This window comes from Bombina bombina, chromosome 1, assembly GCF_027579735.1.
Source record: "Bombina bombina isolate aBomBom1 chromosome 1, aBomBom1.pri, whole genome shotgun sequence".
In the NCBI taxonomy this organism is placed as follows: Eukaryota; Metazoa; Chordata; class Amphibia; order Anura; family Bombinatoridae; genus Bombina; species Bombina bombina.
In genome coordinates this window covers 267,575,238-267,591,848 of record NC_069499.1, presented here as the reverse complement: position 1 = coordinate 267,591,848, position 16,611 = coordinate 267,575,238, and the positions used below count along the sequence as shown (strand labels likewise).

The window sequence follows — 16,611 nt, the reverse complement described above, 5'->3', positions numbered from 1 at the left end:
TCACCGCTCACTTACAGACTGAGCTGGTATTACTCCACATCTCACCTCAATACCAGCGCTGAGCTGGCTGAACGCGCTTGTGCACGATTTCCCCATAGGAATCAATGGGGGAGAGCCGGCTGAAAAAAAACCTAACACCTGCAAAAAAGCAGTGTTTAGCTCCTAACGCAGCCCAATTGATTCCTATGGGGAATATACATTTATGTCTACACTTAACACCCTAACATGAACCCCCCGAGTCTAAACACCCCTTAATCTTACACTTATCAACCCCTAATCTGCCGCCCCGACGCCTACATTATATTATTAACCCCTAATCTGCCGCTCCGAACACCGCCGCAACCTACATTATACTTATGAACCCCTAATCTGCCGCTCCGGACACCGCTGCCACCTACCTACATTTATTAATCCCTAATCTGCCGCCACCAACGTCGCCGCCACTATATTAAATGTATTAACCCCTAAATCTAAGTCTAACACTAATCCCCCCTAATTTAAATATAATTTAAATAAATCTAAATAAAATAACTAACTATCATTAACTAAATTATTCCTATTTAAAATTAAATACTTACCTGTAAAATAAACCCTAAGATAGCTGATCCAATCATCACTTAAAGGTAACTTCATTCAGTCGTAGCCGTGGAAAGAGGATGCTCCGCGTCGGATGTCTTGAAGATGGACCCGCTCCGCGCCGTATGGATGAAGATAGAAGATGCCGTCTGGATGAAGACTTCTGCCTGGTTGGATGAAGACGTCTCCCGGTAAGGTGATCTTCAAGGGGTTAGTGTTAGGTTTTTTTAAGGGCGGATTGGGTGGGTTTTAGAGTAGGGTTGGTTGTGTGGGTTTTAATGTTGGGGGGGGGGGATTAGTAATTTTTTTTTTTACAGGTAAAAGAGCTGATTACTTTGGGGCAATGCCCCGCAAAAGGCCCTTTTAAGGGCTATTTGTAATTTAATGTAGGTAGGGTTTTTTTTTATTTGGGGGGGGGGGGGGCTTTTTTATTTTGTTAGGGGGATTTGATTAGGTGTAATTAGTTTAAAAATCTTGTAATTCTTTTTATTATTTTCTGTAATTTAGTGTTTTTGTACTTTAGATAATTTAATTTAATGAATTAATTTAATTATAGTGAAGTGTTAGGTGTAATTGTAACTTAGGTTAGGTTTTATTTTACAGGTACTTTTGTCTTTATTTTAGCTAGGTAGTTATTAAATAGTTAAGAACCATTTAATAACTATTCTACCTAGTTAAAATAAATACAAAGTTGCCTGTAAAATAAAAATAAACCCTAAGCTAGCTACAATGTAACTATTAGTTATATTGTAGCTATCTTAGGGTTTATTTTACAGGTAAGTACTGAATTTTAAACAGGAATAATTTAGTTAATGATAGGGATTTTATTTAGATTATATTTAAGTTAGGGGGTTAGGGTTAGATTTAGGGGTTAATAAATTTAATATAGTGGTGGCGGCAGATTAGGGGTTAATAAATGTAGGTAGGTGTCGGCAATGTTAGGGACAGCAGATTAGGGGTTAATAATATTTAACTAATGTTTGTGAGGCGGGAGTACGGCGGTTTAGGGGTTAATATATTTATTATAGTGGCAGCGATGTCTGGTTCGGCAGATTAGGGGTTAAAAATGTAATTTTAGTGTTTGCGATGTGGGAGGGCCTCGGTTTAGGGGTTAATAGGTAGTTTATGGGTGTTGGTGTACTTTTTAGCACTTTAGTTAAGAGTTTTATGCTACGGCGTTGTAGTGTAAAACTCTTAACTACTGACTAAAATGCGGTACCAGGCTTGACAGGAGAGGGTCTACCGCTCACTTTTTGGAAGACTCTTAATACTGGCGCTATGCAAGTCCCATTGAAAAAAAAAAAAAAAAAGAGGATACGCAATTGACGTAAGTGGATTTGCGGTATTTCTGAGTCTGGCCAAAAAAGCGAGCGGTACACCTGTACCTGCAAGACTCGTAATACCAGCGGGCGTTAAAAAGCAGCGTTGGGACATCTTAACGCTGCTTTTTAAGCCTAATGCACAACTCGTAATCTAACCGTAAGTGTGAAAAAATTGATGCGCCCAAAAAACCTAACATGCGATATCCTGATACGACGTGTGCTATCCAGACTAGCTGATGTGTGCAAAACTGACATGCACAGAAGAGCCAATGTGCACAAACTCAAAGAGCCAACAAATAATGTGCAAGCAAAAACATAAAGGGGAATAGAGCATAATAATTAAAAAGGAGCCATACTAAACAAATACATATTAAAGGGACAGTCTACACCAGAATTTTTATTGTTTAAAAAGATAGATAATCCCTTTATTACCCATTCCCTAGTTTTGCATAACTTAGTTATATTAATACACTTTTTACCTCTGTGATTACCTTGTATCTAAACCTCTGCAGACTGCCCCCTTATTTCAGTTCTTTTGACAGACTTGCATTTTAGACAATCAGTGTTGACTCCTAGGTAACTCCACGTGCGTGAGCACAACGTTATCTATTTGGCACACATGAACTAACAACCTCTAGTTGTGAAAAAAATTCAAAATGCACTTAAAGAGGCAGCCTTCAAGTGCTTAGAAATTAGCATACCAAGAGAACAAAGCAAAATTGATAAAAGTAAATTGGAAAGTTGTTTAAAATCACATGCCCTATCTGAATCATGAAAGTTTATTTTTGACTAGACTGTCCCTTTAAACATGTTCCCCCGCTAAGTACAATAGTGTGCAAACTATAAAGCTAAATGAGTGCCCCTAAATAAAAACAAATGTACTTACCCATAGGCACCCAACTACTGGAAATCTTTAAACTGGGAGAAAATAGTAGAGAGCCAAACCAGTGCTGCAACATAACAGTAGAGGATATGGAATAGGAGTATAATGGCGACCCAACAGGAGGTGGCCAAGGACAGGTCCCTACAACACCTGTGAAAGGCTTGTGACTAACTCCCATAGGGTGTAATTGTGCCACTACCACATACATCACTCAGTTTAACAGCAGCACTATGAGGGGAAATGGGCCTCAAATCAGTCTTAGAACTCCTCTCACAGAACAACATCAAGAGCACCTTCATTCTTCGCTTTCCTCAAGCGGAGGCTAAGACAAAACTAGTTTTTAGTTAGATTGGAGGAATTTTATAGTGCTCTTGTGGTTTGGGAATCTTTGCCTCCTCTTAGTAGCTAGGAAGAGTAATTCTTATGAGTAATGAATCGTGGACTCCACCTGTATGAAAGAACCAACTTTCTCACATGAATACCTGCACACAACTCGCCCACATGCATACCCATACGTATGGTTCTATAGACCTGCACACCAACTCTCCCACATGGATAACCATAATAGTATAATCCTATATACCTGCACAACGACTTGCTCACATGATGCATGCTCATACGTATGATCCTATACACCTGTACACCGACTAGCCTACATACATGCCCATATGTATCATCCTTTACACCTGCACATCAACTCGCTTACATCCATGGGCAAGCATGTGATCCTATACAGCTGTGCACCAGATCGCCCACATGCATGGCCACACATGTGATCCTATAAACCTGCCCACTGACTCACCCACATGCATGCCCATGTCTTATACTATACAACTGAACACCAACTCACCCACATTCATGTGCACAAGTCTGATCCTATAACCTGCACATACGTCTTATCCTTTACACCTGCGTACCAACTCATCCCCCATGTATGCCCATACGTCTAATCCTATACACCTGTGCACCGACTTGCCCACATGCCTGCAAATATGTATGAGCTTACATATCTGTACATTGAATGACCCACATGCATACCTATACGTATGACCATATACACCTGTTCCCAGACTCAGTCACATGCATGCCGATATTTCTTAACATGTACACACCGTATAACCCCCATGCATGTCTGCAAATATGACCATGCACACCAGCACTTCTAAACATCCACATAAAACACTTGCACTCAAGATTATGAACACCTGCTATCGTGATCACCACACACATGTATCCACTTTATATTACACATACCCTCATTCCTTCTGTCTGGCAGGAGGGCAAGTATGTGAAGCCAACTATCAGCCACAAACAAAACACAAGGGAGAAAAGGTAAACTAAACAATCAGCAACCGACCGTGCTGCATACTGTCTGCTTTAGCAAGCAACAAATCCAAGACTGACAGATGGAAACACATTAAAAGACAGTGGTATGGCTAATCTTTCACACAAGGCATACAACAAAAATAGCATTTAGTATCTTCTCAGTTGAAAAACTCAGAAAGTGTAGTGTGGACTCTCACAAGTAGGGACAGAGCTGTTCCTGGGTATTGTTAATTTTCCCAGTCCTGTGACAGTCATTGGAGATAAGGTAAAGTAACTTATATTCTCAACAACAATGTCAACAGTAACAATGAACTCTACACATGGTAGTCAGCCCATGCCAACATCTATACAATAACTAAACAATACCAGCAGAACTACCAACAATAGACACCCCATACCAACATCCTCAATGTGCACATGGTAAATATTCTATATCAACATACACACATGGTTTGCAGCACTGATAGCAAGTGCAATGACACAATGAGTCATGCTTTGCCTACCGTTTTGTCCCTGAGCTTTTCTCCATGGACGTGTATGTCTGCACAGCCATTCTCTCCTGTGTTTAGGGTCTTGAAAATAGAGATATAGCTGAGTCCTCCTCCTCCTAGAGGCAGCCACCCTCCAGTTGAGTCATCTCGCGTCATCACCACAGCTTGCACCCTTGCGTAACTCTCACTGCAAAGAGAACACAAGTGCATTTTATATATGAAGCAGGAAAACATTGAGATAACTCCTATCTCTGTGTGCCTATTTATTAGACAAAGAACTGGTGAAGGTTAAAGTAACTGTAAACACCTTAAAGAGATTTAAACCTGCTTCTTTAGTAAAAAAAAAAAAAAAAGAATATTTTAAATCACAGTAAACATGAAAAGAAAAACATTGTGTTAAAAAAAGCAAATAACTTACTTGTTTTCTTGCAAAATAAGCACTTAGACATTCTTAGTGTAACCCCTACCTACAGCTAGATAAGGAGGCAGACATTACAAAAGCTCTAACATCACATGCTGTTTTGCAGTAGAAGTCCTCTACTAATCATGGTTAATAAACTGACTGGAGCTATTTAGCTATTTTATGGTGTCCCATAGCAACACTTCCTGTAAAAACCAGAGCCTTCTTTTGTTGCTGTGACAGAAGTTATCAACACTGCACAAATACAGTTAAAAAAAATTAAAGGTAAAATACTTTTAAACGATGAAGAATACATATTGCAAATGATTTATACAGTTAGAAAACCCTTTATCTAAACTGCTTGGGACCGGAAAAGGTTTCGATTCCGGAATAGTTTGGATTTTGGAATATTTGCATCTGTAAAATGGGACAGTTGGGAGAGGGGAGGGAACCAAGTGTAAACAACAATATCTTATGTCATTTAGGCAATACTGACATATTCATTGTCATAATACAGCTTATACATGTAACTAAAGGTAGCTTTATATCATTCTTTTAATACTTTTGTGATTTACAGGCAGGGAAAATTGTAATTTTTAATAATTTTTTTTTTTTTTTTTTTTTTTTAAATTGTAAAAAAAGTTTGGATTTTGCTATTCCAGATTTAGGAATATGTACCTGTATGTGAAAGTAAATCCTAGCGTTTTACAAACGCTAGGATTTACTATTGAAACAAATAAAGGGGGACTTTCATTCATGAAGAATAAGATACTTCATGTAGAAAGCTCTTTTATTTGATTCAATCGATTGCCGTTTTTACCTTGTACGGCAGCCCACGGCAAAAAAAATTTTGGCTAAGAGGTGACGTTTTCACCTCTTAGCCAATAGCCGTGCGGTAAATCCGGCTTGGCACCCATGGGAGCCGGATTTACCGCACGGCTATTGGCTAAGAGGTGAAAATGTCACCTCTTAGCTAAAAAATTTTTTTGCCATGGGCTGCTGTACAAGAAAAAAACGGTGATCGATTGAATCAAATAAAAGAGCTTTCTACATGAAGTATCTTATACTTCATGAATGAAAGTCCCCTTTGTTTCAATAGTAAATCCTAGCGTTTGTAAAACGCTAGGATTTACTTTCACTTTAAGTGTAACCAACTGCTTAGAGCTTTTTTTATTATAGCAATGAAACAGACTGTTTTATATCCCTTTAAGATTTTAACAACAAATATTTAATTTTATGTAGTGAAACAACTTTGCAATATACATTCATTATTTCTTTATATAGCACCTTTCATGTCATTTTTGCTCTGAAAATAGTGCATTTTCTAAATCTCTGAACTTGGAAAACACACCGCAGACTTTTCATGGCTAACCCTTATTTTTTACATAACTGGTGTCAGCTGGTAACAACTGCAAAACAATCAAGTTGTTGCCAACATAATGACTGTGGCTAGACTTGTCCACTCTATTAAGTCCACTCTGGACTGGCTCCTCCAATTAATGCAAAAGGTGGGTGGAGTATTGTTTATTATAGCACTATTGTTTGCATATAACAATGTGTTCAATCCCAGCAAAGGGGGTAAACACATAATTAAAGTCAGCTCCACAGCAGCAATGCACTATTTGGACCTAGCTGAACACTGTTGGTAAGAGGTACATGTGCATACTGCACCATTTACTTGCTAGAATGTATTATGTTGTTTACAAATAGCTCCTTTATTTTGGCATTAGCGCTGAAGAATCTGTTGGCGCTCTACAAATAAATGACAATAATAACAATTTAAAAACCCCATCTATACTGAAATTTTCAATACTGCAGTATTGGTTATAGAAAACCTGTGTAAACAAGTGGAATCAGCAGAAATCAATCTTCCAATGGGTGATGGGGAAGAGAGCCCAGCTGTTAAAGGTTTTTATTGCATCATCCCTCTTTACGCTGAGGAGTGGGTGTGAGTAAAGGTTGATTACATATAAACCTCCTATATAAGTACCAGTGTTTGTGTATTGCAATGTTCTTTTTTATTTTGATTTAAAATACTACTGGGATCGCGCGTACAGTGAAATTCTGCACATTGTAAAAATGCACTTGCTGGTTTGTTTTATTTTTACTACAAAATTCTTTTACGCTTTACAATGTCATCTTACCCTTAGAGCCTAGTTATCTTGTAGAGAGACACAGAAGAACAGGCTCGTGGATGAACAGAAGGATACATTATTGACTTATGTAACAGAAGATATTAAAAACCATCTTTAAAGTGAATGTCAATTTTGATGCTAAAGTGCCCGTTTTTTAAAAATTCGATTAAAAACAGGGGCACTTTAAGTCATCAAAATTTACATTTCACTCCAGTTGTGGGGGAAAAAAAAAAAAAACTCGACAGTCCTCCACCTGTCGCAAAGCCTCTTCCTGGGTCTAAAATGAGGAATCCGGCTTCCTCCAATTACGGCGTTGAATCAGACACTGATTCCCCCGGGGGGAAGCCGTGATTGGAGGATGACCTATCCATCATTTCTGACGTCAGAAATGGCTTGCAACGACCGGAGGAAGCTGGAGCTGCTGTCAAGTTTAAAAGGTAAGTTTTTTTTTCACAACAGGAGTGAAAAAAAGGAGGAATTTTGATGAATTAAAGTGCCCCTGTTTTTAATCGAATTTTAAAAAAATCGGGCACTTTAGCATCAAAATAGACATTCACTTTAATGATACCTTTTTACATAGGTTTATAATATATTTTCAGCACACAGATTCTGTATAAAATGTAAACAGTTTATTTTGTAATACATCAGTAAAAATATATTATCTCAGAGAAAGAGATGTTCAAATAGTCAAAACCCCAAATCATCCACACTGACATTCAACAGCATTAAAAGAAAAGAAGAAACAAGAAAAAATTGCAGAAAAATAGCAAAAAAGCAAAAACCTTTTTCACTACCCCTAAGGTGTCCCAATGGAGAGCCAGGCATTATCAAAATAATGGAGTATCAAAAGAATCCAATGCAAAGATATAATATCAAATGTCTCTTTCCCTTTAAGATATATTCAATGTCCATGTGATGATGGCTCCAGTGTGTAAAAAAGGGCGCTACCAAGATTCTGTGCCACTAACATTTGTAATCCATGTATCACTTTTATTTAGTGTTTGAACTAGGGCTGCAACTAAGTTATTTTCATAATCGATTAATCTGATTATTTTTTCGATTAATCGAATAAAAAAAATAAAAAAAAAAACATTTCCCCCACCCCATATTGAAAGTAAAAACAGAATTTATGTTTACCTGATAAATTTCTTTCTCCAACGGTGTGTCCGGTCCACGGCGTCATCCTTACTTGTGGGATATTCTCTTCCCCAACAGGAAATGGCAAAGAGCCCAGCAAAGCTGGTCACATGATCCCTCCTAGGCTCCGCCTACCCCAGTCATTCGACCGACGTTAAGGAGGAATATTTGCATAGGAGAAACCATATGGTACCGTGGTGACTGTAGTTAAAGAAAATAAAATATCAGACCTGATTAAAAAACCAGGGCGGGCCGTGGACCGGACACACCGTTGGAGAAAGAAATTTATCAGGTAAACATAAATTCTGTTTTCTCCAACATAGGTGTGTCCGGTCCACGGCGTCATCCTTACTTGTGGGAACCAATACCAAAGCTTTAGGACACGGATGAAGGGAGGGAGCAAATCAGGTCACCTAAATGGAAGGCACCACGGCTTGCAAAACCTTTCTCCCAAAAATAGCCTCAGAAGAAGCAAAAGTATCAAACTTGTAAAATTTGGTAAAAGTGTGCAGTGAAGACCAAATCGCTGCCCTACATATCTGATCAACAGAAGCCTCGTTCTTGAAGGCCCATGTGGAAGCCACAGCCCTAGTGGAATGAGCTGTGATTCTTTCGGGAGGCTGCCGTCCGGCAGTCTCGTAAGCCAATCTGATGATGCTTTTAATCCAAAAAGAGAGAGAGGTAGAAGTTGCTTTTTGACCTCTCCTTTTACCTGAATAAACAACAAACAAGGAAGATGTTTGTCTAAAATCCTTTGTAGCATCTAAATAGAATTTTAGAGCGCGAACAACATCCAAATTGTGCAACAAACGTTCCTTCTTTGAAACTGGTTTCGGACACAGAGAAGGTACGATAATCTCCTGGTTAATGTTTTTGTTAGAAACAACTTTTGGAAGAAAACCAGGTTTAGTACGTAAAACCACCTTATCTGCATGGAACACCAGATAAGGAGGAGAACACTGCAGAGCAGATAGTTCTGAGACTCTTCTAGCAGAAGAAATCGCAACTAAAAACAAAACTTTCCAAGATAATAACTTAATATCAACGGAATGTAAGGGTTCAAACGGAACCCCCTGAAGAACTGAAAGAACTAAATTGAGACTCCAAGGAGGAGTCAAAGGTTTGTAAACAGGCTTGATTCTAACCAGAGCCTGAACAAAGGCTTGAACATCTGGCACAGCTGCCAGCTTTTTGTGAAGTAATACCGACAAGGCAGAAATCTGTCCCTTCAGGGAACTTGCAGATAATCCTTTTTCCAATCCTTCTTGAAGGAAGGATAGAATCCTAGGAATCTTAACCTTGTCCCAAGGGAATCCTTTAGATTCACACCAACAGATATATTTTTTCCAAATTTTGTGGTAAATCTTTCTAGTTACAGGCTTTCTGGCCTGAACAAGAGTATCGATAACAGAATCTGAGAATCCTCGCTTCGATAAAATCAAGCGTTCAATCTCCAAGCAGTCAGCTGGAGTGAAACCAGATTCGGATGTTCGAACGGACCCTGAACAAGAAGGTCTCGTCTCAAAGGTAGCTTCCAAGGTGGAGCCGATGACATATTCACCAGATCTGCATACCAAGTCCTGCGTGGCCACGCAGGAGCTATCAAGATCACCGACGCCCTCTCCTGATTGATCCTGGCTACCAGCCTGGGGATGAGAGGAAATGGCGGGAACACATAAGCTAGTTTGAAGGTCCAAGGTGCTACTAGTGCATCCACTAGAGCCGCCTTGGGATCCCTGGATCTGGCCCCGTAGCAAGGAACTTTGAAGTTCTGACGAGAGGCCATCAGATCCATGTCTGGAATGCCCCACAGGTGAGTGACTTGGGCAAAGATTTCCGGATGGAGTTCCCACTCCCCCGGATGCAATGTCTGACGACTCAGAAAATCCGCTTCCCAATTTTCCACTCCTGGGATGTGGATAGCAGACAGGTGGCAGGAGTGAGACTCCGCCCATAGAATGATTTTGGTCACTTCTTCCATCGCTAGGGAACTCCTTGTTCCCCCCTGATGGTTGATGTACGCAACAGTTGTCATGTTGTCTGATTGAAACCGTATGAACTTGGTCCTCGCTAGCCGAGGCCAGGCCTTGAGAGCATTGAATATCGCTCTCAGTTCCAGAATATTTATCGGTAGAAGAGATTCTTCCCGAGACCAAAGACCCTGAGCTTTCAGGGATCCCCAGACCGCGCCCCAGCCCATCAGACTGGCGTCGGTCGTGACAATGACCCACTCTGGTCTGCGGAACGTCATCCCTTGAGACAGATTGTCCAGGGACAGCCACCAACGGAGTGAGTCTCTGGTCCTCTGATTTACTTGTATCTTCGGAGACAAGTCTGTATAGTCCCCATTCCACTGACTGAGCATGCACAGTTGTAATGGTCTTAGATGAATGCGCGCAAAAGGAACTATGTCCATCGCCGCTACCATCAACCCGATCACTTCCATGCACTGAGCTATGGAAGGAAGAGGAACGGAATGAAGTATCCGACAAGAGTCTAGAAGTTTTGTTTTTCTGGCCTCTGTTAGAAAGATCCTCATTTCTAAGGAGTCTATAATTGTTCCCAAGAAGGGAACCCTTGTTGACGGGGATAGAGAACTCTTTTCCACGTTCACTTTCCAGCCGTGAGATCTGAGAAAGGCCAGGACAATGTCCGTGTGAGCCTTTGCTTGAGGAAGGGACGACGCTTGAATCAGAATGTCGTCCAGGTAAGGTACTACTGCAATGCCCCTTGGTCTTAGCACCGCTAGAAGGGACCCTAGTACCTTTGTGAAAATCCTTGGAGCAGTGGCTAATCCGAAAGGAAGCGCCACGAACTGGTAATGTTTGTCCAGGAATGCAAACCTTAGGAACCGATGATGTTCCTTGTGGATAGGAATATGTAGATACGCATCTTTTAAATCCACCGTGGTCATGAATTGACCCTCCTGGATGGAAGGAAGAATAGTTCGAATGGTTTCCATCTTGAAAGATGGAACCTTGAGAAACTTGTTTAAGATCTTGAGATCTAAGATTGGTCTGAACGTTCCCTCTTTTTTGGGAACTATGAACAGATTGGAGTAGAACCCCATCCCTTGTTCTCTTATTGGAACAGGATGAATCACTCCCATTTTTAACAGGTCTTCTACACAATGTAAGAACGCCTGTCTTTTTATGTGGTCTGAAGACAACTGAGACCTGTGGAACCTCCCCCTTGGGGGAAGTCCCTTGAATTCCAGGAGATAACCCTGGGAGACTATTTCTAGCGCCCAAGGATCCAGAACATCTCTTGCCCAAGCCTGAGCGAAGAGAGAGAGTCTGCCCCCCACCAGATCCGGTCCCGGATCGGGGGCCAATATTTCATGCTGTCTTGGTAGCAGTGGCAGGCTTCTTGGCCTGCTTTCCCTTGTTCCAGCCTTGCATTGGTCTCCAAGCTGGCTTGGCTTGAGAAGTATTACCCTCTTGCTTAGAGGACGTAGCACTTTGGGCTGGTCCGTTTTTACGAAAGGGACGAAAAACAGAATTTATGTTTACCTGATAAATTTCTTTCTCCAACGGTGTGTCCGGTCCACGGCGTCATCCTTACTTGTGGGATATTCTCTTCCCCAACAGGAAATGGCAAAGAGCCCAGCAAAGCTGGTCACATGATCCCTCCTAGGCTCCGCCTACCCCAGTCATTCGACCGACGTTAAGGAGGAATATTTGCATAGGAGAAACCATATGGTACCGTGGTGACTGTAGTTAAAGAAAATAAAATATCAGACCTGATTAAAAAAACCAGGGCGGGCCGTGGACCGGACACACCGTTGGAGAAAGAAATTTATCAGGTAAACATAAATTCTGTTTTCTCCAACATAGGTGTGTCCGGTCCACGGCGTCATCCTTACTTGTGGGAACCAATACCAAAGCTTTAGGACACGGATGAAGGGAGGGAGCAAATCAGGTCACCTAAATGGAAGGCACCACGGCTTGCAAAACCTTTCTCCCAAAAATAGCCTCAGAAGAAGCAAAAGTATCAAACTTGTAAAATTTGGTAAAAGTGTGCAGTGAAGACCAAGTCGCTGCCCTACATATCTGATCAACAGAAGCCTCGTTCTTGAAGGCCCATGTGGAAGCCACAGCCCTAGTGGAATGAGCTGTGATTCTTTCGGGAGGCTGCCGTCCGGCAGTCTCGTAAGCCAATCTGATGATGCTTTTAATCCAAAAAGAGAGAGAGGTAGAAGTTGCTTTTTGACCTCTCCTTTTACCTGAATAAACAACAAACAAGGAAGATGTTTGTCTAAAATCCTTTGTAGCATCTAAAAAGAATTTTAGAGCGCGAACAACATCCAAATTGTGCAACAAACGTTCCTTCTTTGAAACTGGCTTTGGACACAGAGAAGGTACGATAATCTCCTGGTTAATGTTTTTGTTAGAAACAACTTTTGGAAGAAAACCAGGTTTAGTACGTAAAACCACCTTATCTGCATGGAACACCAGATAAGGAGGAGAACACTGCAGAGCAGATAATTCTGAGACTCTTCTAGCAGAAGAAATCGCAACTAAAAACAAAACTTTCCAAGATAATAACTTAATATCAACGGAATGTAAGGGTTCAAACGGAACCCCCTGAAGAACTGAAAGAACTAAATTGAGACTCCAAGGAGGAGTCAAAGGTTTGTAAACAGGCTTGATTCTAACCAGAGCCTGAACAAAGGCTTGAACATCTGGCACAGCTGCCAGCTTTTTGTGAAGTAATACCGACAAGGCAGAAATCTGTCCCTTCAGGGAACTAGCAGATAATCCTTTGTCCAATCCTTCTTGAAGGAAGGATAGAATCCTAGGAATCTTAACCTTGTCCCAAGGGAATCCTTTAGATTCACACCAACAGATATATTTTTTCCAAATTTTGTGGTAAATCTTTCTAGTCACAGGCTTTCTGGCCTGAACAAGAGTATCGATAACAGAATCTGAGAATCCTCGCTTCGATAAAATCAAGCGTTCAATCTCCAAGCAGTCAGCTGGAGTGAAACCAGATTCGGATGTTCGAACGGACCCTGAACAAGAAGGTCTCGTCTCAAAGGTAGCTTCCAAGGTGGAGCCGATGACATATTCACCAGATCTGCATACCAAGTCCTGCGTGGCCACGCAGGAGCTATCAAGATCACCGACGCCCTCTCCTGCTTGATCCTGGCTATCAGCCTGGGGATGAGAGGAAATGGCGGGAACACATAAGCTAGTTTGAAGGTCCAAGGTGCTACTAGTGCATCCACTAGAGCCGCCTTGGGATCCCTGGATCTGGCCCCGTAGCAAGGAACTTTGAAGTTCTGACGAGAGGCCATCAGATCCATGTCTGGAATGCCCCACAGGTGAGTGACTTGGGCAAAGATTTCCGGATGGAGTTCCCACTCCCCCGGATGCAATGTCTGCCGACTCAGAAAATCCGCTTCCCAATTTTCCACTCCTGGGATGTGGATAGCAGACAGGTGGCAGGAGTGAGACTCCGCCCAAAGAATAATTTTGGTTACTTCTTCCATCGCTAGGGAACTTCTTGTTCCCCCCTGATGGTTGATGTACGCAACAGTCGTCATGTTGTCTGATTGAAACCGTATGAACCTGGTCCTCGCAAGCTGGGGCCAGGCCTGGAGAGCATTGAATATCGCTCTCAGTTCCAGAATATTTATCGGTAGAAGAGATTCTTCCCGAGACCAAAGACCCTGAGCTTTCAGGGATCCCCAGACCGCGCCCCAGCCTATCAGACTGGCGTCGGTCGTGACAATGACCCACTCTGGTCTGTGGAACATCATCCCTTGAGACAGATTGTCCAGGGACAGCCACCAACGGAGTGAGTCTCTGGTCCTCTGATTTACTTGTATCTTCGGAGACAAGTCTGTATAGTCCCCATTCCACTGACTGAGCATGCACAGTTGTAATGGTCTTAGATGAATGCGCGCAAAAGGAACTATGTCCATCGCCGCCACCATCAAACCGATCACTTCCATGCACTGAGCTATGGAAGGAAGAGGAACGGAATGAAGTATCCGACAAGAGTCCAGAAGCTTTGTTTTTCTGGCCTCTGTTAGAAAGATCCTCATTTCTAAGGAGTCTATAATTGTTCCCAAGAAGGGAACCCTTGTTGACGGGGATAGAGAACTCTTTTCCACGTTCACTTTCCAGCCGTGAGATCTGAGAAAGGCCAGGACAATGTCCGTGTGAGCCTTTGCTTGAGGAAGGGACGACGCTTGAATCAGAATGTCGTCCAGGTAAGGTACTACTGCAATGCCCCTTGGTCTTAGCACCGCTAGAAGGGACCCTAGTACCTTTGTGAAAATCCTTGGAGCAGTGGCTAATCCGAAAGGAAGCGCCACGAACTGGTAATGTTTGTCCAGGAATGCAAACCTTAGGAACCGATGATGTTCCTTGTGGATAGGAATATGTAGATACGCATCCTTTAAATCCACCGTGGTCATGAATTGACCTTCCTGGATGGAAGGAAGGATAGTTCGAATGGTTTCCATCTTGAACGATGGGACCTTGAGAAATTTGTTTAAGATCTTGAGATCTAGGATTGGTCTGAACGTTCCCTCTTTTTTGGGAACTATGAACAGATTGGAGTAGAACCCCATCCCTTGTTCTCTTAATGGAACAGGATGAATCACTCCCATTTTTAACAGGTCTTCTACACAATGTAAGAACGCCTGTCTTTTTATGTGGTCTGAAGACAACTGCGACCTGTGGAACCTCCCCCTTGGGGGAAGTCCCTTGAATTCCAGAAGATAACCCTGGGAGACTATTTCTAGCGCCCAAGGATCCAGAACATCTCTTGCCCAAGCCTGAGCGAAGAGAGAGAGTCTGCCCCCCACCAGATCCGGTCCCGGATCGGGGGCCAATATTTCATGCTGTCTTGGTAGCAGTGGCAGGTTTCTTGGCCTGCTTTCCCTTGTTCCAGCCTTGCATTGGTCTCCAAGCTGGCTTGGCCTGAGAAGTATTACCCTCTTGCTTAGAGGACGTAGCACCTTGGGCTGGTCCGTTTTTACGAAAGGGACGAAAATTAGGTCTATTTTTTGCCTTGAAAGGCCGATCCTGAGGAAGGGCGTGGCCCTTACCCCCAGTGATATCAGAGATAATCTCTTTCAAGTCAGGACCAAACAACGTTTTCCCCTTGAAAGGAATGTTTAGTAGCTTGTTCTTGGAAGACGCATCAGCCGACCAAGATTTCAACCAAAGCGCTCTGCGCGCCACAATAGCAAACCCAGAGTTCTTAGCCGCTAACTTAGCCAATTGCAAAGAGGCGTCTAGAGTGAAAGAATTAGCCAATTTGAGAGCATTGATTCTGTCCATAATCTCCTCATAAGGAGGAGAGTCACTATCGAGCACCTTAAGCAGTTCATCAAACCAGAAATATGCGGCAGTAGTGACAGGGACAATGCATGAAATGGGTTGTAGAAGGTAACCCTGCTGAACAAACATCTTTTTAAGCAAACCTTCTAATTTTTTATCCATAGGATCTTTGAAAGCACAACTATCCTCTATTGGAATAGTGGTGCGTTTGTTTAAAGTAGAAACCGCTCCCTCGACCTTGGGGACTGACTGCCATAAGTCCTTTCTGGGGTCGACCATAGGAAACAATTTTTTAAATATGGGGGGAGGGACGAAAGGAATACCGGGCCTTTCCCATTCTTTATTAACAATGTCCGCCACCCGCTTGGGTATAGGAAAAGCTTCTGGGAGCCCCGGCACCTCTAGGAACTTGTCCATTTTACATAGTTTCTCTGGGATGACTAAATTTTCACAATCATCCAGAGTGGATAATACCTCCTTAAGCAAAATGCGGAGATGTTCCAATTTAAATTTAAATGTAATCACATCAGATTCAGCCTGCTGAGAAATGTTCCCCAAATCAGTAATTTCTCCTTCAGACAAAACCTCCCTGGCCCCCTCAGATTGGGTTAGGGGCCCTTCAGAGATATTAATATCAGCGTCGTCATGCTCTTCAGTAACTAAAACAGAGCAGCCACGCTTACGCTGACAAGGGTTCATTTTGGCTAAAATGTTTTTGACAGAATTATCCATTACAGCCGTTAATTGTTGCATAGTAAGGAGTATTGGCGCGCTAGATGTACTAGGGGCCTCCTGAGTGGGCAAGACTCGTGTAGACGAAGGAGGGAATGATGCAGTACCATGCTTACTCCCCTCACTTGAGGAATCATCTTGGGCATCATTGTCATTATCACATAAATCACATTTATTTAAATGAATAGGAATTCTGGCTTCCCCACATTCAGAACACAGTCTATCTGGTAGTTCAGACATGTTAAACAGGCATAAACTTGATCAGAAAGTACAAAAAACGTTTTAAAATAAAACCGTTACTGTCACTTTAA

The 16,611-nt window shown here is 42.1% G+C and overlaps 1 protein-coding gene across 2 annotated transcripts in view; it reads right to left on the bottom strand.

Annotated features, from left to right (window-relative positions):
- SPRED1 (sprouty related EVH1 domain containing 1) overlaps positions 1-16,611 on the bottom strand; it is a 274,558-nt gene that overhangs the window by 159,032 nt on the left and 98,915 nt on the right. For both annotated transcript variants that reach the window (XM_053697963.1, XM_053697964.1), the window contains exon 2: positions 4,611-4,785. In XM_053697963.1, coding sequence (XP_053553938.1) covers positions 4,611-4,785 — 175 coding nt within the window. The remainder of the gene's footprint in view (positions 1-4,610; positions 4,786-16,611) is intronic.